Raw genomic sequence first — 25,289 nt, 5'->3', positions numbered from 1 at the left:
AGCACAAGAAATACTCCCAGCTGGGCAGCAGTTGTACTCACTGGGCTTCACAACCAGCTGCGTCCCTGTCCCCAGCGTCAGTTTGTAGTTCCCTGCATTCACACAGTCCTTCACACCCCAGCAAAAACCACCAGCTGTCATGCCAGTTACTCTAGATCATAAGGCTTATCTTCTCCTTCCCTTCTCATATGTGTTCCAGATACAAGCAATATGTCTGTAAGCTGCTCTGGTGGACACTCAAGTACTTTTGACAGAGGAGACATAGGAAAGCTGTACACTCACTGGGTTGGATGAACAGTCTGGTCCCTGAGCCAAAAGTCAGCTTGTTGTAGCCGGAGTCATAATCACACAGCATTTCCTTCCATAACAAAAAGCCCAGCAAGCCACTTCAGAAGCAGCACCTCTCCCCAAGCCTTTGCCCAACCATGCATGGGCTTGGAGGGGCGGCAGAATGGGTGACAGTGCTTCCCCCTGCAACAGAAAAGCTGCTGGGATCCACTGGAGTAGAACAGCCTCCCCACAGGGCACCTGGGACATTTTGGAGCCGGCATGTAGCCACTTTGTCCATCACAGCCAAACCTAGAGCAAGAAGGCTTGTTTTGGAACAAGCTGGCACCTTCCCTTAAAGCAAAGTCCAACACTAGATATGGTAACACATAAATGAACAAACACACAGCCACACTGCTGCTCTCAGCCACCCCGAGAAAGGCCTCAAAGGAAACAGAAAGCTTATTAACAGTGTTGGACTTACATGGCCTGACAACGAGTCTTGTTCCAGAGCCAAAGACAAGATTATATGCACCAGCTCCAGTGGTCACACAGCATTTCTTCTCTCTACAAAAACCTTCCAAACCACTTCACTGGTCACCCTCAGCTTGGGTGTCTCAGGTTTGGGTGTCTCTGTGTTTCAAAGGCTGCTGTGAGACCAGTGGTCAAGGACCACCTCAATGCCATACGAGTAACTGTTAAAAGACAAGTATAACTGGAGCTTTTGCAAGGAGGTATCTGGAAGAAGACAAGGAACACCTCTGTTTCAGTGTTCAGTTCCCAAGCTTTTCACTGCTAAACTGTAGGAAGAAGAGAAAAATGAGGCAATTCCAATTTCCAGTACAACTGGTACAAGCCTCACGCATTGAACCAGTCTCCCTCTGCTTCAGCTATGCTAGCTCACATCCACAAAACTGTTCCACCAAGCGGAGCAGAAAAAGGCATTAAAACTTACTGGGTTTTACCCTTAGCTGACTTCCACCTCCAAAGATGACTTGGTTGCCATAATTAGCCACACAGTGTTTGTCTTCACAACAAAAAACATCTCTCTTAGGTCACGTCCTCCCTGCACTAGCTTACTCCCTCCAAAGCTGTGAGTCCCTGGCTGCGCACTTCTTTTAAAAGAGTCACAGCTGGATGTGCCTTTCAGCTCTGGCAGAGATGACCCCTGACTTCATCCTTGTCCCATGTAGAGAAAAGGTGCAGGATTAGGATCACAGCTCCTCACTCAGCCCTAACAAATAGGTCCTAAAAGCAGAGAGGCAGCTGCCAGGAAGCCTCCACATCGGTAGGCAGTAACCTCTCAGCACACAGTTAAAGACCCCTTGCCCCATGCGCTGCCCACCATCTCTACACACAGGGGGATGCAACCAGGCCCTTCTTCCTCACCGAGGTTTCAGACAACAAGCCAACCAAAGCAGAGTTACTTACTGGGTTGCACAGAAAGTCTGCTTCCATGCCCAAAGGTGAGCTTGCCAAGACCTGACCCTGCAAATTCCCACAGCCACGGCCAGCTTTACAACTACCCTGCGGCTAGCAGAAAGGAAACACCGTCACCTGCAGAGGAGGCTGACATTTGTCTTTCCCAGCAGAGTATGGAAAAATCAGAGAAAGACAAGGCAAATCAGTAATTCCCAAACTACGACAGCATCCTTCCCCACACACCAGGCAAACATACAGTTCCTCATTCTCTGACAGTGCCCTTGCACACAAGGGTTGCAGCGCTGCCTTTGAGCCCCTTCAGGAGCGGCCAGCTCTGCTCAGGGCACAGCCCTTGAGACATATGCATTTCTCTCAATCTCACAGCACTTGCATACCTTTGCAAAGAGCTTTCTCCCCTGCCCAAAGACAAACTTTCTGCCCTGCTCCCTCCTCCTCCCCAAGCAGCTCGCAGCTTCTCCATGCCCTGAGAGAGGGCTCAGGGTTGTGGTGCTTACAGGAAGGCTTCCCAAAATTTACACCCTGACATCATTGCATTGCACATTCCTCCGTTGCCCTGCAGGGCTAAAAAGTAACTTTGACAGTACACACAAGGCTCCAACCTAAGCTTTGTCCCAGCTCCAAAGGTATGCCTGTTCCCACCAACACTCACAGCCACAAAAGCCAATACACAAATGGTCACATCGCCCCAGAGCAAAGAAGCCATGAGTCTGGCAGACAAGGACCTTCCCAGCAAGGCACAGGGGACACTTTTTCAAAAATCATGCCCACTTCAAGTTGACATTTACCCTGTCCAACCACAACCTCATTAAAGGCTGTGCTGAAGGCATTCTCGCAGCCTGTGATGGGGAGAAGGCATTTCAGGTGTGCAAAGGTAAATTGAAAAGGTAAATTGAAAAGGTAAATATAAAACCACCCTTATTGCAAGAGAGGAATGTGGAAAACCAATGACTAGCTGCACACTCACTGGGCTGGACAGACAGTCTGGTCCCTGAGCCAAAGGTCAGCTTGTCATAGCCATAGCCAATATCACACAGCATTTCCTTCCATAACAAAAAGCCCAGCAAGCCATTTCACAAGGAGCACCTCTCTCCAAGCCTTTGCCCAGCCATGCCAAGGCTAGGAAAACAGATCCTCCACGTCTTTCGCTTGCACCTCTGACTTCTCTTTTTGGTCTTAATCTGGATAAAAGGGGGAATGCAGCAAGACAAGACAGCATATTGTGGAGAAGTAGGAGAAGAAAACATACTTGGCAGGACACGGAGCTTCGTCCCTCGCCCAAACTGGACTTCTTTTCCCACGTTGATGTTCACACAGTGCTACATGCCCTAACAAGAACCTGAGGCTCAGCCTGATCTATTATCCTCTACAGTCTCATTTTGCGAGGAGAAGGACAAGACTCTTGGACAGGAGAGGCCATCTGTTTTCAGAACAGAAACACAGAGAGGAGGGAAAGATAAAAACTCAGAGATGGTTTCTCAGGCTGCGTGGAGAATAACAGTCATTCACTGGCACCGGGACTTTTCAGGAGAGAATGACAAAACAGTCTTGGTTAGTTGTGCAAAAAAAAAAAAAAAAAAAAAGAAACCAATACAAAACCCCCATCAAATATCAGAACCTGAATTCTGGCCATGCAGTCACAGTAGTTTAGAAGTGACCTAGTAAACGGAAAAAAAAAACACAACAACAAAACCTCTCCAAAGAAAAAAAAAACAAACCACACAATTAAACCCCAAAAAGAAATCATTTGGAGCCAAACGTGGGTAATTTACTAAAGAGTGTTCAAATGCATCCTCCCAATCTGCGCATCTAGCTAGTTTGGCATGATAAAAGGTGGCTGAACATGCTGGAAGCTCTGTAAAACAAGTCATACGTAACGGGAAAACTGCATTCACACAAAAAAGCAGACTGGGGCGCAGAGCATCAAAACCCCACTCACTGGTTGCTGTCAAGCCCAGCATCCTTCCTGAAAGTCGACCCTAAAGACCCTGTCCCTCGAGAGCTTGTAAATTAAACACGGAATGACATCACGGTTAATTCATTACGTAATGAGCAAAGAAAATTCAAGCACCAGTGAAGAGCAGAAATAAACTACAGAGGTTTTTGAGAATATTTTTCAAACCTGAGCCTACCTAAGCTCTGCTCCTGTATTTCACTTGCTGGTTTTCCATTTTCACTTGCTTCCTTTCCCCAGGAGGGACTCTTTCCAGGCACACAGTGGTTAAATAGCAAGTCCACCACTTCTTCCCAGGGAATACTAAACCTGTGCCAAAGTGCTCCACAGAGCCATCCCACTGTTATTTTTGGAGCCAGAGTACAGTGCCATCTGTATTGAGTCTGTCTTGACTCAGAGAAGAGACAGCTCACCTGGGACAACCAGAAGTTTGGTTCCTCTTCCCCATGTGAGTTTTCCCCATCCTGTATCACCAGCACCGTGTGACAGGTCTTTACAAAATGGGCCTCTTCATTCAGCCACCTTAGTGCGTGCGGGAGGGCTTGGATACATTCAAGCATGGATCTGCCTCTGAGAGAAGCTATAAAGATGCACACAGGCTTCCACAGACCTCCTCGAGCCTCTCTTTGCCAAATACCTTTTCCCGTGGTCACACTCATGGCAATAACTAGATTTGATTACAGTCACCTCAGGTATCAGAGGTGGGAAGAACCTTCTCCTTAGTTAATGGGGAACACTTTACGATCCCTGCCCCAAAGCCTTTTTGCACTGGCATGGCAAAAAGGGATGGGGATAACAACATGAATCCACATGTAATTTTTACAGGACCATTGGACTTACCAGAACATATTTGGATATATGAAGAGTACAGGTTAAGCTTAAACATGGAATTCGTTGTATGCTTTATATATCATGACAAAGAACATTCCATATACCAAGCAAAAACTACCTGCATCCCTACCCTTGAATTTGGTAGTGTGTTTTGTCCTTAAGGCTCATTCATGACCCTCTTCCCCAAAAGACAGCACTGCGTACTTACAGGATAGCACTGACAACCTCGTTCCAGTCCCAAAGAGGACCCTTCCTCCAGCACCATACACCCAGTGCAACAAAACTTGTCAAAATCCCTCTGAGCACAGATGCAGTTGTCCTCTCGGCAACTCCTGAGATTCATCCACAGAGAGGGAGGAAGGCTATCCTCAATCCCTGCCCATTTAGGCTCTGGTTAGATGTATTTTGCCCCTGAGGTTCTCCCACTTACACGCTGAGACCTAAGCATGCTGCATCATCTGCCTTCAGTTCTCTCCTACACCGGTATCATGACTCCAAAAAAGTGGACTCACAGAGTCAACCAGCCATATCATCTACAGATACCTACAGACTGAAGGGCTTGGCTACCAGCTTTGTTTACGTACCTCATAGGCTCCTGGAATGTTGGGGTGGAGTTGGGGCCCTTGGACCTTTCCAAAGCCTTTGGCATTCTCAGACATGTTGGTCCATGGAGCTGAGTGCCCAACTCAGTACTACGGATGTTGACTACCAATCACACAGCCTAAATATACCGTGCTACTCATCAGGTCTCACAGTTAAAATGGTCCCCCTCCAACATCACCTTCCCCACACCAGCATTCACACAGGGATCTAGGAGGCAGCAAAGCTAGCAGGCCTTCCTCCCTTTCCCAGTAACTCCCTGGGCTCTGTAACAGCAGCCGCCATGCTGGTCATCCTGGAATGTGAAGGGTCAGTTGTGGTAAGGTGTTTATCTAGAGAGATGGGCAGCAGTGGCTGTAGCAAGGCTTGCAGAAGTAGAATCAAGGATGCTAAGGAAGACACACCGTCACCAAAGAATTGGAATGCTTTTGAATGATTGGAAAATAAAGTTTAAATTATTTAGGCATCTAAAACACCAGAGGTATCAAGAGAAGGAAACAAATTGCAGATCACAACCATTCCATTTCAATGCAGGAAGCTTATTCACTACTTCACAGAAGGCAGATACTGAAGCATCTTTGAGATGTTGCAGATGTCGGCACCAAGCTCTTCCAGAAGTATTTTGAAAATGCCAACCTATAGCATCACTGCAGCTTCCAGAGGTGCTTAAGCACAGACACAAACAGGCTTCTAAATTGATCCGGAGTGTCATTGCCTGCAGTACATACCCCTATCTAAGTATAGACTGAAGGGACAATCCCTCATTTAGATTAACCTAGACACTCTAAAATACCTCAAAGGAAGCCAAAGCAATGGAACACACCTAAGACAAGACCATGGGGTTTCTGGAGAATTTCGTTGGTCACTTCCCAGGGTTTTCACCGCTAAAGAACAAGCAAGAAGAGAAAATGAAGCAATTCCCATTTCCAGTGCAATTGGCTACCCCTGGGCTACAACTGAAAGCGCAGTTCCCTTTCCAAAAGTGACTTTCTCTGCACTAGACAAACTCCGACACATTTAATTACAACAATATCCCTGTCCGCCCTGCGAATGGCCTTGTGCAAAAAGCTGTTGCAAAGCTCTCTGATGCAACAGGCTCAAAGGCAGTGCTAAAAGGTGCAAGCCAGAGCATGGGAAAATCTGTTCCTGAAGCTGTGTTTCAGGTACAGTCACTCATCCAAGTGGGAGTTTTTTGCACGTCCACCATCTCAGAAAATTACCTGATGGTTAACATCGTCTGCATTAAATGAAGCAGCTCCTACGTTCTCCTTCCAATCTGTTATGTGACTCAGATACAAAGCAGTATGTCGACACAGTGCTCTAGTGGACACGCAAGGATTTTTGACAGAGGACACACACGAAAGCTGCACACTCACTGGGCTGGACGGACAGTCTGGTCCCTGAGCCAAAGGTCAGCTTGTAGCCATAGCCAATATCACACAGCATTTCCTTCCATAACAAAAAGCCCAGCAAGCCACTTCAGAAGCAGCACCTCTCCCCAAGCCTTTGCCCAGCCGTGCCAAGGTTAGGGAAACTCAAGTCTTCCACATCTTTCTCCTGCACCTCTGACTTCTCTTTTTGGTCTTAATCTGGCTAAAAGGGGGAATGCAGCAAGAGGAGACAGCATAATATGGAGAAGCAGGAAAAGAAAACATACTTGGCAGAACATGGAGCTTCGTCCCTGGCCCAAACTGGAGTTTTCCCACGTTGCTGTTCACACAATGCTACACACCCTAACAAGAACCCAAGGTCAGCCTGCTCTCTTACCCCCTTCTGTCTCCTTTTGTGCGGAGAGGGATGAGCCCCGTGGACCGGAGATGGCATTTGCCTTGGGAAGAGCAACACAGAGAGGGGGGAAAGATAAAAACTCAGGGATGATTTCTCAGGCTGCTTGGAGAACACCAGTCATTCACCAGCACCAGGACTTTTCAGGACATATTGCCAAAATGGCTTGGTCTTGGTTTGTTGTGCAAAAGAAAAAAAGTACACTGTTGTCATCACTTTTCTGATTTAGAGAAAGCATAAGCTCTCTCTGAGAGTTCTGTTTACTTTTCCTCTCCTGTGTGCTTCTCCTGTGCTGTTGCTGAAAGACAGCCTTAAGACAAAACTGTGAGATTGCAACACGCAGGTATAAACCCACTTACTTGGCCAGACAGTGACTTTGGTCCCTGAGACAAAGGTGAATTTGAGGCTGTTGTCACAACAGTCGAGCACTTTACAGGAACACAGAGGGTGAGCTCCCAGCTGGCAACACCTCCACAAGTCGAGCTGTACTGGCAGCCTCGTCCCTTAAACCCTGCACAAGTGTAATGCTCAGTCTGAAGTGACAACCTGCTGCATTTCTGCAGAGTGGACCACTGGAGGGCAATTTCACTTCCTTGGCTTCACTGAGGGTCCTTCCACCTCTGGCTGTCACATCAGCTACATTATGTTCCTCCTTTCACTGTCCACACCTTACCCAGCCTGAAAGCAAGTATCATAATGACCTGCAGCTTTTCTCTCTCTGGTTATGCTCAGAAAAACAACCTACCTACCTCGACCTATTTCACATGAAACATTTGCACCGAGTACGATCTTGCCCAAGTTACCTGGAAGTCCTGAGGTAAGGAACAGAACTGAAACCAGTTTAGTTTACGTATCCCCCATGGCCTTCCACAGTCATACACAGGCCCTGAGCACGAGTTGGACAATCTGTCCGTCTATCCTAAACCATGCCTCTATTCTTGTTCGTTGCAAGATTATCATCATCCTGGAGCACCATGTCCCTAGCATGTTTCTCTAAATAGCAGAAGTTTACCACCTGGAAACATTTCTAAGCACAAGAGCAACTTGAAATAAAGACAATTATTTCACCCTCTGAAAGGTGACACAGATATACCACAGATATCTACAGGGCACTCCAGCAGACACCCCAGGACTTTTGGCAAAGGACAGACAAGAAAGCTGCACACTCACTGGGCTGGACGGACAGTCTGGTCCCTGAGCCAAAGGTCAGCTTGGTGTAGCCGGAGCCATAATCACACAGCATTTCCTTCCATAACAAAAAGCCCAGCAAGCCATTTCAGAAGCAGCACCTCTCCCCAAGCCTTTGCCCAGCCAAGTCTAGGTTTGGGGGGATCAGCAGAAGGGTTACACAAGGCAAGAGGATCCCAAGGCAGGAGCGGAGGCTGGCAGTCTGCCTGTGTGGGATGAGGCCAGAGCTGGGGCCAGAACTAAGCACCCCCCACACCCCCAGAAAAACTGCTTCCCTTCCTTCTGTCCCAAAAGTGCCTCCAGGCTCAAAGCCTCAAATAAAAGAGAAAGCATAGGAACAGAGTTAGACTTACATCGCATAAAAGTAAGTCTTGTTCTGGAGCTGAAGACAGGTTTAGATGGACCACCTCCTGCGGTCACATTTCCTCTCTCAACAAAAACATTCCCAATTGCTTGACAAAGCTGGGCATCCACAACCTGACTAAGCACTGCTGAATGTCCTGAAACGAAGATGCTCCTCAACTGTCTATGGGATCCAGAGCACCACTGGACCCATGGATACAAACCCCTTTTGGGAGGACTGTTCCTTCCGCCCTGAGCCAAAGCCTGTCCTGGAGGAAGGCAGGCAGCATGTAGCCCCATAGCTTGAGAGCCACAAGCACAGGAGGAGAGATCCTGGGAAGCTCGCTGGGCAGTGGGTAGCTTTTCCCCACAAGGAAGAACATTCTTAGAAAGTGGCGGCACTTAGTAGGCAACACCTGAAGTTGTGTCCCTGTGCCAAGTGTGAGTTGTCATAGTTCACACAGCGGTTTTCAACTCAGCAAGAACACAAGCTCATCCACATCCTTAGGGAGAAAGACAATCCCTGCTCCTCCACAGCCCGAGGCCCTGGCTTTGGTCCCCCTAAAGGGAAAACGTCCAGCAGACATCCAGAAATGCTGTACACTGCAGTAAACCACTATCCTCTGCTGCACGCTTCTGCCAGATTAGGCGTAAACCTGTTGTTGAGAGAAAGAAGGGCCCTGACCCTCTTACGAAGGGAAAGAAGGGCCCAGTAAAGCCCGGCTCAGGACAGGCTCGGGGCATCCTGGTCTCTCAGAGCCAGGAACGAGCCTGCTCAGATTGGATAAAAGTAAGTGCTCAGAGAGCTGGAAAGGGTGGATTGGGATAACAAAGCACAAGAAATACTCCCAGCTGGGCAGCAGTTGTACTCACTGGGCTTCACAACCAGCCGCGTCCCTGTCCCCAGCGTCAGTTTGTAGTTCCCTGCATTCACACAGTCCTTCACAGCCCAGCAAAAACCACCAGCTGTCATGCCAGTTACTCTAGAGCATAAGGCTTATCTTCTCCTTCCCTTCTCATATGTGTTCCAGATACAAGCAATATGTCTGTAAGCTGCTCTGGTGGACACTCAAGTACTTTTGACAGAGGAGACATAGGAAAGCTGTACACTCACTGGGTTGGATGAACAGTCTGGTCCCTGAGCCAAAAGTCAGCTTGTTGTAGCCGGAGTCATAATCACACAGCATTTCCTTCCATAACAAAAAGCCCAGCAAGCCACTTCAGAAGCAGCACCTCTCCCCAAGCCTTTGCCCAACCATGCATGGGCTTGGAGGGGCAGCAGAATGGGTGACAGTGCTTCCCCCTGCAACAGAAAAGCTGCTGGGATCCACTGGAGTAGAACAGCCTCCCCACAGGGCACCTGGGACATTTTGGAGCCGGCATGTAGCCACTTTGTCCATCATAGCCAAACCTAGAGCAAGAAGGCTTGTTTTGGAACAAGCTGGCACCTTCCCTTAAAGCAAAGTCCAACACTAGATATGGTAACACATAAATGAACAAACACACAGCCACACTGCTGCTCTCAGCCACCCCGAGAAAGGCCTCAAAGGAAACAGAAAGCTTATTAACAGTGTTGGACTTACATGGCCTGACAACGAGTCTTGTTCCAGAGCCAAAGACAAGATTATATGCACCAGCTCCAGTGGTCACACAGCATTTCTTCTCTCTACAAAAACCTTCCAAACCACTTCACTGGTCACCCTCAGCTTGGGTGTCTCAGGTTTGGGTGTCTGTGTGTTTCAAAGGCTGCTGTGAGACCACTGGTCAAGGACCACCTCAATGCCATACGAGTAACTGTTAAAAGACAAGTATAACTGGAGCTTTTGCAAGGAGGTATCTGGAAGAAGACAAGGAACACCTCTGTTTCAGTGTTCAGTTCCCAAGCTTTTCACTGCTAAACTGTAGGAAGAAGAGAAAAATGAAGCAATTCCAATTTCCAGTACAATTGGCTACCTATGGCATACAGCTGAAAGCACAGTTCCATATCCCAAAGTGACTTTCTCTGCACCATGCACATTCTCCCACATTTAATTAGAAATGAAAAAAATGTCTTTTTCTCTTCCATTCTGTAATGTGACACAGATACAACAATTAAGTCTACAGAGCACAATGGTGGACACTCAAGGTCTTTTGACAGAGGAAAGCTAAGCACTCACTGGGTTGGACGAACAGTCTGGTCCCTGAGCCAAAGGTCAGCTTGGTGTAGCTGGAGTCATAATCACACAGCATTTCCTTCCATAACAAAAAGCCCTGCAAGCCACTTCAGACACAGCACCTCTCACTGAGCCTTTGCCCAGCCATGCCAAGGCTAAGGAAACACAAATCCTCCTTCTCTTTCACCTGCACTGGTTAGAATGCAGCAAGAGGAGACAAAAGGATGTGGAGAAGTAGGAAAAGAAAACGTACCCGGCAGGACATGTAGCTTTGTCCCTCGCCCAAACTGGAGTTTTCCTGCATTGATATTCACACAGTGCTACATGCCCTAACAAGAACCCAAGGTCAGGCTGCTCTCTTTACCCTCTACAGTCTCATTTTGCGAGGAGAGGGACAAGACCCTTGGACAGGAGAGGCCATCTGTTTTCAGAACAGAAACACAGAGAGGAGGGAAAGATAAAAACTCAGAGATGGTTTCTCAGGCTGCGTGGAGAATAACAGTCATTCACTGGCACCGGGACTTTTCAGGAGAGAATGACAAAATAGTCTTGGTTAGTTGTGCAAAAAAAAATAAAAAAAACAACACAAAACACCCATCAAATATCAGAACCTGAATTCTGGCCATGCAGTCACAGTAGTTTAGAAGTGACCTAGTAAACAGAAAAAAAACCCACAACAACAAAACCTCTCCAAAGAAAAAAAAAACAAACCACACAATCACACTGCAAAAAGAAATCATTTGGAGTCAAATGTGGGTAATTTACTTGAGAGTGTTCAAATGCATCCTCCCAATCTGCGCATCTAGCTAGTTTGGCATGATAAAAGCTGGCTGAACATGCTGGAAGCTCTGTAAAACAAGTCATACGTAACGGGAAAACTGCATTCACACAAAAAAGCAGACTGGGGCGCAGAGCATCAAAACCCCACTCACTGGTTGCTGTCAAGCCCAGCATCCTTCCTGAAAGTCGACCCTAAAGACCCTGTCCCTCGAGAGCTTGTAAATTAAACACAGAATGACATCACGGTTAATTCATTACTTAATGAGCAAAGAAAATTCAAGCACCAGTGAAGAGCAGAAATAAACTACAGAGGTTTTTGAGAATATTTTTCAAACCTGAGCCTACCTAAGCTACAGCTAGGCATTTACCTAACTTGCAACGTTCCCACACCTGGAGAAAGAAGGTGGTTAGTTCCTTCTCCAAACCAGAGTTTATTAATCTTCTGGAAGGAAAACCACGACACAAAGCTGGCTTAGACAATATTGCACGCCTGAAACTACTCAGAGTGGGAAAGTAAGTTGCACGCACCTACAGAAGTTGCCAGTTTCTATATCTTCTGTCACAGGAAAGCTCCACAGCTTCTGCAATTTGCTTTGTTGCTCTGCGCACCACCTCTCCTGTTCTGCAATGTCCAGCAGATACCATAGGAACCAAGAGGTCACTCTGATTCCTTGTTGGCAACAGCCTGCTTCTGAACAGCACTTTGCTACTCCTTAGCAAACATTAACTTTAGTTGAGGGTGGATTGAATTTTTCCCCGGAACAACTCAATGCCCCAGATGTCAGAAATCTTACTTGCTTTTACCAGGAGCCTGGTTCCATGTCCAAGCGTAAGTTGGTAGGTGTTCATAGGCACTGTGTTGTTGGCCATAGCAAAAACCTTGGTATAATTCGATCCAGCCCAGCCCACCTGAATACCTTTCCACAAAGAAATCCTTCAATTTCTCCACTGCAACAGAAACCACACTGGGATGCCGTGTAACAGGACAGTATTCCCAAGGGATATTTTGGAGTAGGCATGTGGTCACTTTGCACGTCCCAGCCAAACTGAGAGCAAGAAATGTTGTTCTGGACCAAGCTGGCACATTCCCTTTAAGCAAGGTCCATCGCTAGATATGGTCACACAAATGACCAAACACCCAGCCACACTGCTGCTCTCAGCCACCCCATGAAAGGCCTCCGAGAAAATAGAAAGCATAGGAACAGTGTTGGACTTACATGGCCTAACAGTGAGTCTTGTTCCAGAGCCAAAGACAGGTTTATACCCACCGCTTCCCATGGTCGCACAGCATTTCCTCTCTCAACAAAAACCTTCCCCACCACTGGGCAAAGCTGGGCACCCACAACTTGATGAGACAGTGCTGAATGTCACTGAGAGTCAGCTACATCCTGAAGTGAAGACCCTCCCACAATCTGTCTGTGGGATCCAGAGCACCACTGGACCCATGGATACAAACCCCTTTTGGGAGGACTGTTCCTTCCGCCCTGAGCCAAAGCCTGCCCTGGAGGAAGGCAGGCAGCATGTAGCCCCATAGCTGAAGAGCCACAAGCACAGGAGGAGAGATCCTGGGAAGCTCGCTGGGCAGTGGGTAGCTTTTCCCCACAAGGAAGAACATTCTTAGAAAGTGGCGGCACTTACTAGGCAACACCTGAAGTTGTGTCCCTGTGCCAAGTGTGAGTTGTCATAGTTCACACAGCGGTTTTCAACTCAGCAAGAACACAAGCTCATCCACATCCTTAGGGAGAAAGACAATCCCTGCTCCTCCACAGCCCGAGGCCCTGGCTTTGGTCCCCCTAAAGGGAAAACGTCCAGCAGACATCCAGAAATGCTGTACACTGCAGTAAACCACTATCCTCTGCTGCACGCTTCCGCCAGATCAGGCGTAAACCTGTTGTTGAGAGAAAGAAGGGCCCTGACCCTCTTACGAAGGGAAAGAAGGGCCCAGTAAAGCCCGGCTCAGGACAGGCTCGGGGCGTCCTGGTCTCTCAGAGCCAGGAACGAGCCTGCTCAGATTGGATAAAAGTAAGTGCTCAGAGAGCTGGAAAGGGTGGATTGGGATAACAAAGCACAAGAAATACTCCCAGCTGGGCAGCAGTTGTACTCACTGGGCTTCACAACCAGCCGCGTCCCTGTCCCCAGCGTCAGTTTGTAGTTCCCTGCACTCACACAGTCCTTCACAGCCCAGCAAAAACCACCAGCTGTCATGCCAGTTACTCTAGAGCATAAGGCTTATCTTCTCCTTCCCTTCTCATATGTGTTCCAGATACAAGCAATATGTCTGTAAGCTGCTCTGGTGGACACTCAAGGACTTTTGACAGAGGAGACATAGGAAAGCTGCACACTCACTGGGCTGGATGGACAGTCTGGTCCCTGAGCCGAAAGTCAGCTTGGTGGAGTCGTAACCAATATCACACAGCATTTCCTTCCATAACAAAAAGCCCAGCAAGCCACTTCAGAAGCAGCATCTCTCCCCAGGCATTTGCCCATCCTCTCCCCAAGCAGCAACTTGTCTGTGACCATCGAACTGTGCACACTTCTTCCACACCAAGCCTAAATGCACTTGGTGAGGAAGAGGAGAGCAGGTTAGGAAAGTAGCGCCCAGCTCAGGAGAGCCCGTTCACATCCAGGGAAAGCCTGCTTGGATCAGATAAAGGTAAGTGCTCAGGGAGCTGGAAAGGCAGGATTTGGATCAGAGAGAACAAGAAATATCCCCAGCTGGGCAGCAGCTGTACTCACTGGGCTTCACAACAAGGCATGTCCCCATCCCCAGCATCGGTTTGTAGTTCCCTGTGCTCACACATTCCTTCACACCCTTGCAAAAACCATAGCTCTCATGTCAGTCACTTTACAACTAATCTCTAGGAGATCAGCTCCTTCCAATCAACACCAGGCATTTGTAGCCAGGAATAACTCTAGCCTTGATAAGAAATCTCTTGCCAATCTCATCCATAGGAGGGATGAGTTACGCGACTCTGGTGCAAAGAATAACATTATTAATTTGGCCTTTCTTCAACCAAACAAAGGACAACCACCCAGGGCTGTGCTAGACGGAGCCATCAGCAGCCCACCCCAGCTGTCACAGGTACAGATGGGCATAGCACAAAATATCTGTCCCTGAGCAAGAGGGTTCGGGACCCCAGCCAGCTTTTGTGAAAGGCAGAGAGCAGGAGCTGGAAAGAGTAAGCAGGTGCAAGTTCATGGCCTATTTGAATCAAGGTCTTTGCTGCTTCCAGAGAAAACTGTTCCACCAAGTGAAGCAGGAAAAGGCATTAAAACTCACTGGGTTTTATCCTTAGCTGAGTTCCACCTCCAAAGATGACCCGGTTGCCATAATTAGTCACACAGCTTTTGCCTTCACAACAAAACCCCTCTCTCTAAGTCAGTCACGTCCTCCCTGCACTAGCTTATTCCCTCCAAAGCTGTGAGTCGCTGGCTGCGCACTTCTTTTAAAAGAGTCGCAGCTGGATGTGCCTTTCAGCTCTGGCAGAGATGACCCCTGACTTCATCCTTGTCCCATGTAGAGAAAAGGTACAGGATTAAGATCACAGCCCTAACAAATCGTCCCTAAAAGCTGAGGTCTTCCCCGGGACTCTCCGGCACACACTGTACACCTTCAAAATGTCTTGTTTGGTTCTGGCTGCTATATCTCACACACATACACACATAGACAAACACACTAACTCCATGCCTCTTCAGACCAGTCTCTAACAAACCTCATGTGTTTTATTTTCCAAGTAAGGGATGCAGCTTTCCTATCCTTACTCCTTCAGGAGTTCCTACCTACCAGGTTTTACCATCAGTTGTGTCCCGCTCCCAAAGGTAATCTTCCAGGTGGATGCTGAAATCACAAAGTGACACAACCACTAACAAGTACTGCTCAAAATTTCACTCAGAAAACAACACAAGATATCCCATAGAGATCAAGGTGGGAAAACAAGATGCTTCTTTGAGGCACACTGAAAGCCAGATAACACAGAGCTACTTACTTGGTATCACAGAAAGTCTGCTTCCACGCCCAAAGGTGAGCTTGCCAAGACCTGACCCTGCAAATTCCCACAGCCACGGCCAGCTTTACAACAACCCCACAGCTAGCAGAAAGGAAATACCATCACTTGCAGAAGAGGCTGACAGAAGAGGGTCTCCCCAGAGCAAGGAAGCCATGAGTCTGGCAGACAAGGACCTTCCCAGCAAGGCACAGGGGACACTTTTTCAAAAATCATGCCCACTTCAAGTTGACATTTACCCTGTCCAACCACAACCTCATTAAAGGCTGTGCTGAAGGCATTCTCGCAGCCTGTGATGGGGAGAAGACATTTCAGGTGTGCAAAGGTAAAATGAAAGGGTAAATATAAAACCACCCCTATTGCAAGAGAGGTACGTGGAAAACCAATGACTAGCTGCACACTCACTGGGCTGGACAGACAGTCTGGTCCCTGAGCCAAAGGTCAGCTTGTCATAGCCATAGCCAATATCACACAGCATTTCCTTCCATAACAAAAAGCCCAGCAAGCCATTTCAGAAGCAGCACCTCTCCCCATGCCTTTGCCCAGCCACGCCAAGGCTAGGAGGAAACAAATCCTCCATGTTTTCCAGCAGTGCTTCTGACTTCTCTTTTTGGTCTTAATCTGGCTTAAAGGGGGAATACAGCAAGAAGAGACACTACAATGTGGGAAAGCAGGAGAAGAAAACATACTTGGCAGAACATGCAGCTTCGTCCCTGGCCCAAACTGGAGAAATTTTGCATTGTAGTCACACAGTGCTACATGCCCAAACAAGAACCCAAGGCTCAGCCTTCTCTCTTACTCCCTATGGTCTACTTTTGCAAGGAGAAGGATGAGTCCTCTGGACTGGAGACAGCATTTGCCTTGGGAACAGTAACACAGAGAGGAAGGACAGATAAAAACTCAGGGATAATTTCTCAGGCTGCTTGGAGAATAACAGCCATTCACTGGCACCGGGACTTTTCAGGACAGACTGTCAAGACTCTGACAAACACATGGTCCTATGTTGTTCTGCAGAAGAGAAAAAGCATGCTCTTGTCATCAGTTTTCTAATTTAGCAACAACATAAGATTTCCCTGAGAGCTCAGTATACATTTCCTCTCCTGTGTGCTTGTCCTCTGCTGTTGTTTGAGCACAGCCTTAAGACAAAATTCTCAGGCGGGATTACAACGTGCAGTCTTTAACCCCCTTACTTGGCCAGACAGTGACTTCAGTTGCTGAGCCAAAGGTGAATTTGAGGTTGTTGTCACAACAGCAGAGCACTTGGCAGAAACACAGAAAGTTAGCTCCAAGCTGGCAACACCTCCTCCAGTCCAGATTTACTGTCAGCCTCTTCCCTTATATCCTGGGCAAGCGGGACGCTCAGTCTGAAGTGAAACCCTGCAGCATTTCTGCAGAGTAAACCAGTGGAGGGAAATTTCACTTGCTTGGCTTTTTTGAGGGTCCTTTCACTTCTGGTTGTCTGCTCAGCCACATTAGGTTCCTTCTTTTACCGTCTACCCTTTATCCAGGCTGAAAGCAGGCCACAGCACCATGTCCATAGCACATTTCCCTCAATAGCAGAAATTCTCCACCGGGAAACACCTCTAGGCACAAGAGTTTCTTGAAAAAACACCTATGTTCTCCTTCTCATCTATAACATGACCCAGACACAACAAGTATATCTACAGGGTGCTCCAGGTCCTTTGACACTCAAGGAATTTTGACAAAGGACACATAGGAAAGCTGCACACTCACTAGTTTAGACGGACAGTCTGGTCCCTGAGCCAAAGGTCAGCTTTCTGAAGAATGCCAGCTTATAGCATCACTGCAGCTTCCAGAGGTGCTTAAGCACAGACACAAACAGGCTTCTAAATTGATCCGGAGTGTCATTGCCTGCAGTACATACCCCTATCTAAGTATAGACTGAAGGGACAATCCTCATTTAGATTAACCTAGACACTCTAAAATACCTCAAAGGAAGCCAAAGCAATGGAACACACCTAAGACAAGACCATGGGGTTTCTGGAGAATTTTGTTGGTCACTTCCCAGGGTTTTCACCGCTAAAGAACAAGCAAGAAGAGAAAATGAAGCAATTCCCATTTCCAGTGCAATTGGCTACCCCTGGGCTACAACTGAAAGCGCAGTTCCCTTTCCAAAAGTGACTTTCTCTGCACTAGACAAACTCCGACACATTTAATTACAACAATATCCCTGTCCGCCCTGCGAATGGCCTTGTGCAAAAAGCTGTTGCAAAGCTCTCTGATGCAACAGGCTCAAAGGCAGTGCTAAAAGGTGCAAGCCAGAGCATGGGAAAATCTGTTCCTGAAGCTGTGTTTCAGGTACAGTCACTCATCCAAGTGGGAGTTTTTTGCACGTCCACCATCTCAGAGAATTACCTGATGGTTAACATCGTCTGCATTAAATGAAGCAGCTCCTACGTTCTCCTTCCAATCTGTTATGTGACTCAGATACAAAGCAGTATGTCGACACAGTGCTCTAGTGGACACGCAAGGATTTTTGACAGAGGACACACACGAAAGCTGCACACTCACTGGGCTGGACGGACAGTCTGGTCCCTGAGCCAAAGGTCAGCTTGCCAAAGGTGGAGTCATAATCACACAGCATTTCCTTCTATAACAAAAAGCCCAGCAAGCCACTTCAGAAGCAGCACCTCTCCCCAAGCCTTTGCCCAGCCATGCCAAGGTTAGGGAAACTCAAGTCTTCCACATCTTTCTCCTGCACCTCTGACTTCTCTTTTTGGTCTTAATCTGGCTAAAAGGGGGAATGCAGCAAGAGGAGACAGCATAATATGGAGAAGCAGGAAAAGAAAACATACTTGGCAGAACATGGAGCTTCGTCCCTGGCCCAAACTGGAGTTTTCCCAGGTTGTTTCCAAGTTCACCACCTGGAAACATTTCTAAGCACAAGAGCAACTTGAAATAAAGACAATTATTTCACCCTCTGAAAGGTGACACAGATATACCACATATATCTACAGGGAACTCCAGTGGACACTCCAGGACTTTTGGCAAAGGATAGACAAGAAAGCTGCACACTCACTGGGCTGGACGGACAGTCTGGTCCCTGAGCCAAAGGTCAGCTTGGTGTAGCCGGAGCCATAATCGCACAGCATTTCCTTCCATAACAAAAAGCCCAGCAAGCCACTTCAGAAGCAGCACCTCTCCCCAAGCCTTTGCACAGCCAAGTCTAGGTTTGGGGGGATCAGCAGAAGGGTTACACAAGGCAAGAGGATCCCAAGGCAGGAGCGGAGGCTGGCAGTCTGCCTGTGTGGGATGAGGCCAGAGCTGGGGCCAGAACTAAGAACCCCACTCCCCCATCCCCCCCCCCCCCCGGAAAAACTGCAAGTGCCTCCAGGCTCAAGGCTGCTAGAAAGTGGCAGCACTTACTAGGCAAAACCTGAAGTTGTGTCCCTTTGCCAAGCGTGAGCTTGTTGTAGTTCACACAGTGGTTTTCACCTCAACAAGAACACAAGCTCATCCATGTCCTTTGAGAGAAAGGCAACCTGTGCCTGCATGGCAATGGTGCAAAATGTTTGTCCCTGAGCAAATGGGTTCAGCACCCCACACTGTTTATGTGAAAGGAAGGAAGTAGATTCTTGACAGAGTTGAATAATTGAGAGCATACCTTAGCAGAGCTTTCTTCAACTCATGCATATCTATTGTTTTTATACAATATTGAACAGGAAATTGTTTAGAATTTAGTGCAACACTTAGTTGCACTCCACGTCCAAAGATGTATTTGTTTCCATAGCTATCCACACAGTATTTATCTTCAAAACAAAAGTGCCGTTTTCTCCTCCAACTGCTCACTTGTTCCTGCTTGGCATTTCTTTTGACTTTTACTTGTTTACTCCCAAGTAAACTCCTTGGCAACTTTAACTTTTATTTCCTTTAAAGATTTTCCTAGTTGACGGTCTCTTTCAGTTTTGACAGAGATAACCAATGACTGCAAGATTTGTCCTTCCTTCATAGGAAGGAAATGCTACAAGGATCAACAGCAACTTTCCTCTTTTAGCATTAGATCAACATTAAAAGCAGAGATTTCCCCCTGAGCCTTCCTTCACATAGCACAGATCTTCAAAATACCTTTTTTGAGTCCCCCAAAAAAAATGCCCTGCTTGTTCAGATCTCTTTCAAAGACAGCCCAGCTTTTTTTGTCAAGGAGTGAAAGCGTGGATGGAAACCAGACCGTAGAAAGAAGCAGGAGCAGCAGGGCAAAAGTTAAGACAATTTTCCCAGCAGAGACAAGAACTGCAGCTTCTGAGAATTAATGAGGACAAAGTTCTGGGAAATGGAATTAAAAGGACAGTGATTGTCCCTGCAAGTCTAGGAGATTTCTGGGAATGTGTAGGAGTGAAGAAAAGGAGTATTTTGGGCAGGACTGCTCTCTCCAGGTGTAGAAAGTTATAACTTTTTGGAGAAAAAGAAACATCCAGCATACAGTCCATTGGGATGGTTGCTCTCTCTCTGTCCTCTCATGAGGACAGTAAACATCTATAGAAGCTGCCTAGAAAATTATTATTATTGTCATTGCTCCAGAACCTGCCTTAAAGTTGTTTTGAAGATTCACAAATGAAATAAAGCACTTGGCTCTCAGTAGCACTTACAGGAGAGTCCAGTCCTCCAAACAGGTATTTAGCTTTAGAATTATTTTTTTCCCCTGATGCAAGGTCAACCTTGACCTTCGATTGCCCACAGAAGGAAAGCACAATGGAATTTTTCTAGATTTTTCTATCCTTACTCCTGCAGGGTTTCTACCTACCTGGTTTCACCACCAATTGTGTCCCACTTCCAAAGGTGACTTTCCAGTTGGATGCTGAATTCACACAGTGATACATCCACTAACAAAAAACACACACAACTTTTTAACCAGACAAGTACATGTGTTTTTCAAAAGAGATCAAGAGGGAAAACAGGTGTCACCCTTTTCACATACCTTTGACTCCAAATTAGGATGTCTTTCTAGTTACATCCCTCTGATCTTTCTTTAGAAACACACAGATAGAAACAATTCTGAAATTCATGAAGTAGAAAATCAAGCCCATTACCCTGCTAGCATAATGCAGTTGCAACTCCTTGGACAGTTTTTAAGTAGAACAAATTTTGCCATAGTTAGGAGGACAGGAGAATCTCAGCTTTGCATTTATAATGGGAAAAAAACTATTTGTTTTAACATGTACCTGATTTCATTATCAGTTTTGTGCCTCTCCCAAAGGTGAGTTTCCAGGAAGACTCAGTTGTCCCACAATAATAAGCCTCTATGCAAAAATTGTAGAGAGAAACCTCAGCCTTTAAAAGCCAGAACACTGTTAGACATATCATAGTGAGATGAAATTCCGCCATTTTTTTAAACAAGTAAATGTTTCTCATGATCTAAAGAAGGATTTTAGACAGATCAGCCAGCTTGTCAATCTCAGAAGCTAAGCAAGGGATCAGACACGTAAGAGAAAGAAGCCAAGAAAAAAATAAACAAAAGGAAACTCCTAGAGAAAACCAATTTAATTTAACCAATCCTAATTTTTCTTGATTATTCAATTGGCGATTAATCCAGTAAGGGATCCAAACCTGAGACTCAGAAGCCAGTTTCACTGAATCTTTTGAGCAAGCAAAGGTTATTCATGAACGCTAATTTCAGATATATTCCCCTGCAGGGTTCATCCTGATTAACATGGTGCTTGCACAACACAAAGGTCATTCACTGCTTTTAGCAGAATAATAGCAATCCCTGTTTTGTTCCACTCACATCAACATGACGGCAAAGTTACAAGCAAATTGTTCAGTATGTGCTCTTCTTCCTCAAGCCCTCTTTCCTTCCTATTTTAAAGAAGCTTTTCCTTCTGTATTTTAAGGAAGATCTGACGATAGACCTAAAGTACTCTGTCTTTCCTAACGATATTGGTGAAAAGATACCTACCAGGCATTATCAGCAGCCTGGTTCCTCTTCCAAAGATGAGCTTGGCTACATTTCCTGAATACACACTGTCAAAAGCTCCCTTACAAAAAACTTTCATGTTCATCTGCACATTTCAGGTTCCATGGCAGGGGACTCTAGTCATCAAAATAAAACTATATGTGCAAAATGCCTGTTAGATATCCCCACAAAATGAAGGCTGGATTGTTTCTTCCCTATATCCTAGCAGGTTTCATGTCAATTACATTTTACCAGTCAAGAAAGATGAAGAGCCCTGAACATGGAGTGCTTTGGCATAGCCAGGAATGAACTAAGACCTTCTCTACAGAAACAATACAGTTAACATTTATTTTCAAATCTATACCTTGGTAAAGAGAGGGAAACGTTATCAGAAGCACTTCACTCCCCAGTCCTGAACAGGGAAGATGTAACTGAGCAGTCAGAATGTCTGGCTAGGACACCTGGTCCTGTATTTCACAGGAGCAGAACTTCTGCAGGCTCTTGTATCTCTGTTATTGCATATTAGATCGCTTTTTTTTTTTTTAATAGGGCAGAGACTTTCTGATTCTCTGAAGAGCCATCTTCTTCTCCTCTCTCTTTCTTGCTCATGTAATTCCACATATGGGTAGCCCTTTTGGTACACTTCAAAGGGGATAAATGTGAAAACGACAAGAAAAATCCATTCTTTTATACTCTCTGCAATGGCTCTATCTACCAAGGAATACCATGAAGCTCAAGCACCTTGAGAAATTAGACAATTCTGTAGTTTGGAGAAAGATTTGTCACAGCTCTCTGGCACTCCGTGCCGATCACCCTGTTTTCATTTTGCTGGGAATGTAGTCCTTGCTTCCTTTGTGTAAGTAGATTCTTTCCACTGTAACTACTGTAAGAAGGTTTCCTCTCATAACAGCTACTCTCCGTAAGTTATTACTCTCAGACCTTACAAAAAAACCCAGACTTTTTCTTGCTGCTGTCTTGACACTAAATGTTCCAGTCATGCAATCATTTCAGCCCTAGAAGCAGTAGATATGGAAGGACATTCCCTTCCCAGGTTCATTATGTACTACCAATTCCAAACATCCGGTTCTCCAATACTTCTCAAGGTACTTTTGTTCAGATCATGCACTTACTTGGTTTAATGCTGAGCCTTGTTCCTTTGCCAAACTGCAACCTGTTATAACTGTTTCCTGAATTCACACATCATTTAAATCCTCTGCAAAAACCTTTCCTGCTCTGCAATTGTACACAAACCAGGGAAATACCTCATCTGTGATGATTTCTGGACAGGAATGAACCGAGATGATCCCATCCCAGACTTACTGAACCCAGCAAAAAAAACCATCTAGGCATATTTTTGAAATCTCATTAAAACATTTCCATTCTAGTAGCTACCTGGACAGGAGAATGATTGCACCCTAAATACAAGCCTTCGTTCTTTGTTCCTTCCTAAGAGTTCAGATCTTACCCTACACATTATGGTGCCCATTTACTAAGAAAACCTTGAGTTTCCTCCTATCATTTTCTACATATAACTTTTCATTACCAGCATCCCGCTGCCCCAGTATTTTCCACCCTTTGGAAAAGAGAAACGCCTGTCACAGAAGAGAGCAGAACCACAATTTCTCACCTATGAATCTAAGGCAAAATCTAACATAAATACCATTCTGATCACAAATCAAGAGTCAGGATATACTAAGATTATGCAGCCTGATCCTTGCATAACACAGGCAGGAAAACTGAGTGTAACATTCATGCAGTATTTGAGTTTGTCACAACAGAAGAAAAATGACACTCTACAGATTGGCATTATGGACCAATAACTTGAACTGGGTACATTTCCAAAACAGCTTTGGAGAACTTCAGGTATTTTTTTGCTTTACTTCTGAGCAAGTGAAAGTGGCCCTTCAAACTGCATTTTCATGTCCTTCAGTATATTTGATCACCTTACCCTACTGAATCTAGGTTTCCTGGCCTTTGACCAGCTTTCAGAAGAATACTAGAGGAATTTTTATTATTTCTGATGTGAAAACATACATTCATTAGAATAAACTTCTTAATACCACTGAGTATTTGTTTTATGATTTACATTCAGCTTTCGATTTCTCTCCCCTCACACTCTTTCTTTGTCTTCGAAGCCAGATAGATCTCTGCATCTTGAGGAGTATGAAGAAAACAGGTTAAAAAGCTGGGTGTCATTGACTACACTTGTTGCCACAATTAACCGTGTCCCCTATCCAAATATTTGCTTTCTTCCCCTATTGATGCACTGCCCGAGAGTCTTCTACAAAAATCAACTCTGAAGTTTTAACTTAAGAATTTCTTGGCTAAAAGCATCCTAGTAAGTCCCAGGACCTGACTATAAAGAAAAAGTTGTGCTTTTCATAGTACAGAATGAAAAAAAAACCCAAAACACTCATATACGGAAAATTTTTTGGGGGAAGTGCTGTCTGGACTGTTTTTCTTCCTTTTTGCCTCAGATATTTTCTTTAAAGTAAAACTGCACACTGGAAAATTCTTTCCCGTTAACAAAAGATTGTTCTGATTTCTTTCTAAGTGAAAAGCAAGTTCATTTTATTTTATCGATTTCTGTTTCTCAGGTATTTTTGCCTCCCAAGAGCAGCACAAATGACCATTTTATCACGGCTATCCAACAAACAATGAAGTCAATCAACCGAGTAGAACAAGATAACGTTTTAAGTAGCTCGAATATCTAAGCCTAAAAGGAAGGTCCATTAAACTTCCAATTACTTCTTAATTGCTTAGCTTGCACGGACAATGCAGCAGTTTTGAACTAGTGTCGCTAAAGTCTCAAAACAGGTAGGAAATTAGTAGCTACATGACTCATAGCCCCTGAAAAAACTATGCACTTTATCAGATGTTAGCTTCGAAATGAAATGTGACACTGAATACAAACTCCTTTATAAAAGTACCTCATCGAAGTTGTAAGCGAATTGTAAGAACAGAATTTAACAGAAGCTTGAAGTTAGCCTGTCTGGTTTATAACGCTGCACACTTCTAGGTAGAATCTGAATTCACCACTTAGTCTGAATATCTGGGAGAAGATATCTACGACCAAAGCACAAGAAACTGCATCCAGCTCTGCTGAGGACACAGAAGTCACACTGAATGGACTCTCCTTGGATCTGGGATACATTGAAAGACTATGATCTGAGACTGCTATTTTTGCTGGAAGACTTACTTGGAAGCACAGACAGATGAGTTCCTCCACCAAAAGTGAACTTTCCATAACCGCCAGTCACACTGTGACAAGGCACTTTGCACAAACCATTACAGGAAGAATTTCCAAAATCTTTAGAAGCCAGTATGAAGCAAAATGTCTTGCTGTGGTGATGACTGTATCCACAGAAATTCACTTTTGTTGGTTAAAATTTTGCTGAACCAAATCTTATCACACATGGCATCAATTAATGCTTTACTGTCCACATCAGTGTATATTTTGCATCTGTAAAAACAAACAAGTTTTACATTTCACTGTTTTTTTTCTATTTAAGATATTTCAGATGAAGCATGGATACAAGATGAGGACAGTATTTACCGTTGCAACATTTCTCTGCAATCATTATTGTGCCACCATATTAATTCTAAAAGAATAAAAAAGATTTGTCTGAATCATTCCACACCACTGCCCTTGTAACACAGTACATTTGGGAAGGCTATGGGATTGGGATAAGAAAAATCTATATTGAAAGATTTTTCAGTCTTATGGATACTCACCAGAACAGAGGCAAGATTTCCTAAACCTTCAGACAAATGAAATGCTTTTTAAAAAAGCACATGGAAGTGTAATTAGAAAAATTGGGTCAATATGAGAAGCTGAATCTTGGAAATAGAAGTTAGGTTGTTAGTGTTTATAAATTAAATTTTTCACTTCTCACTTACTTGGTATTACAACAATTCTTGTTCCTTGTCCAAATGTTAATTTCCCAACGTTTCCTGTATTCACACAGCCAGCAAGTGCTTTACAAAAACCACCCAGAGAAAAAATATTTGCCTTCTTAACTCCTCCTTTCCTG

The 25,289-nt window shown here is 45.4% G+C and overlaps 1 protein-coding gene across 1 annotated transcript in view; it reads right to left on the bottom strand.

The window, feature by feature from the left end:
• The window catches only part of LOC309681226 (M1-specific T cell receptor alpha chain-like), a gene marked incomplete at its 5' end in the record, with an annotated part of 236,063 nt that overhangs the window by 28,069 nt on the left and 182,705 nt on the right, over positions 1–25,289 (bottom strand). The window contains one exon of the mRNA XM_082495059.1: positions 20,107–20,160. Coding sequence (XP_082351185.1) covers positions 20,107–20,160 — 54 coding nt within the window. The remainder of the gene's footprint in view (positions 1–20,106; positions 20,161–25,289) is intronic.

This window comes from Vanellus vanellus (genome assembly GCF_965231255.1).
Source record: "Vanellus vanellus genome assembly, chromosome: 24".
Taxonomy (NCBI): domain Eukaryota; kingdom Metazoa; phylum Chordata; class Aves; order Charadriiformes; family Charadriidae; genus Vanellus; species Vanellus vanellus.
Note: the sequence above shows the minus strand (reverse complement) of the source record. Positions and strands in the feature narration are given on the sequence as shown.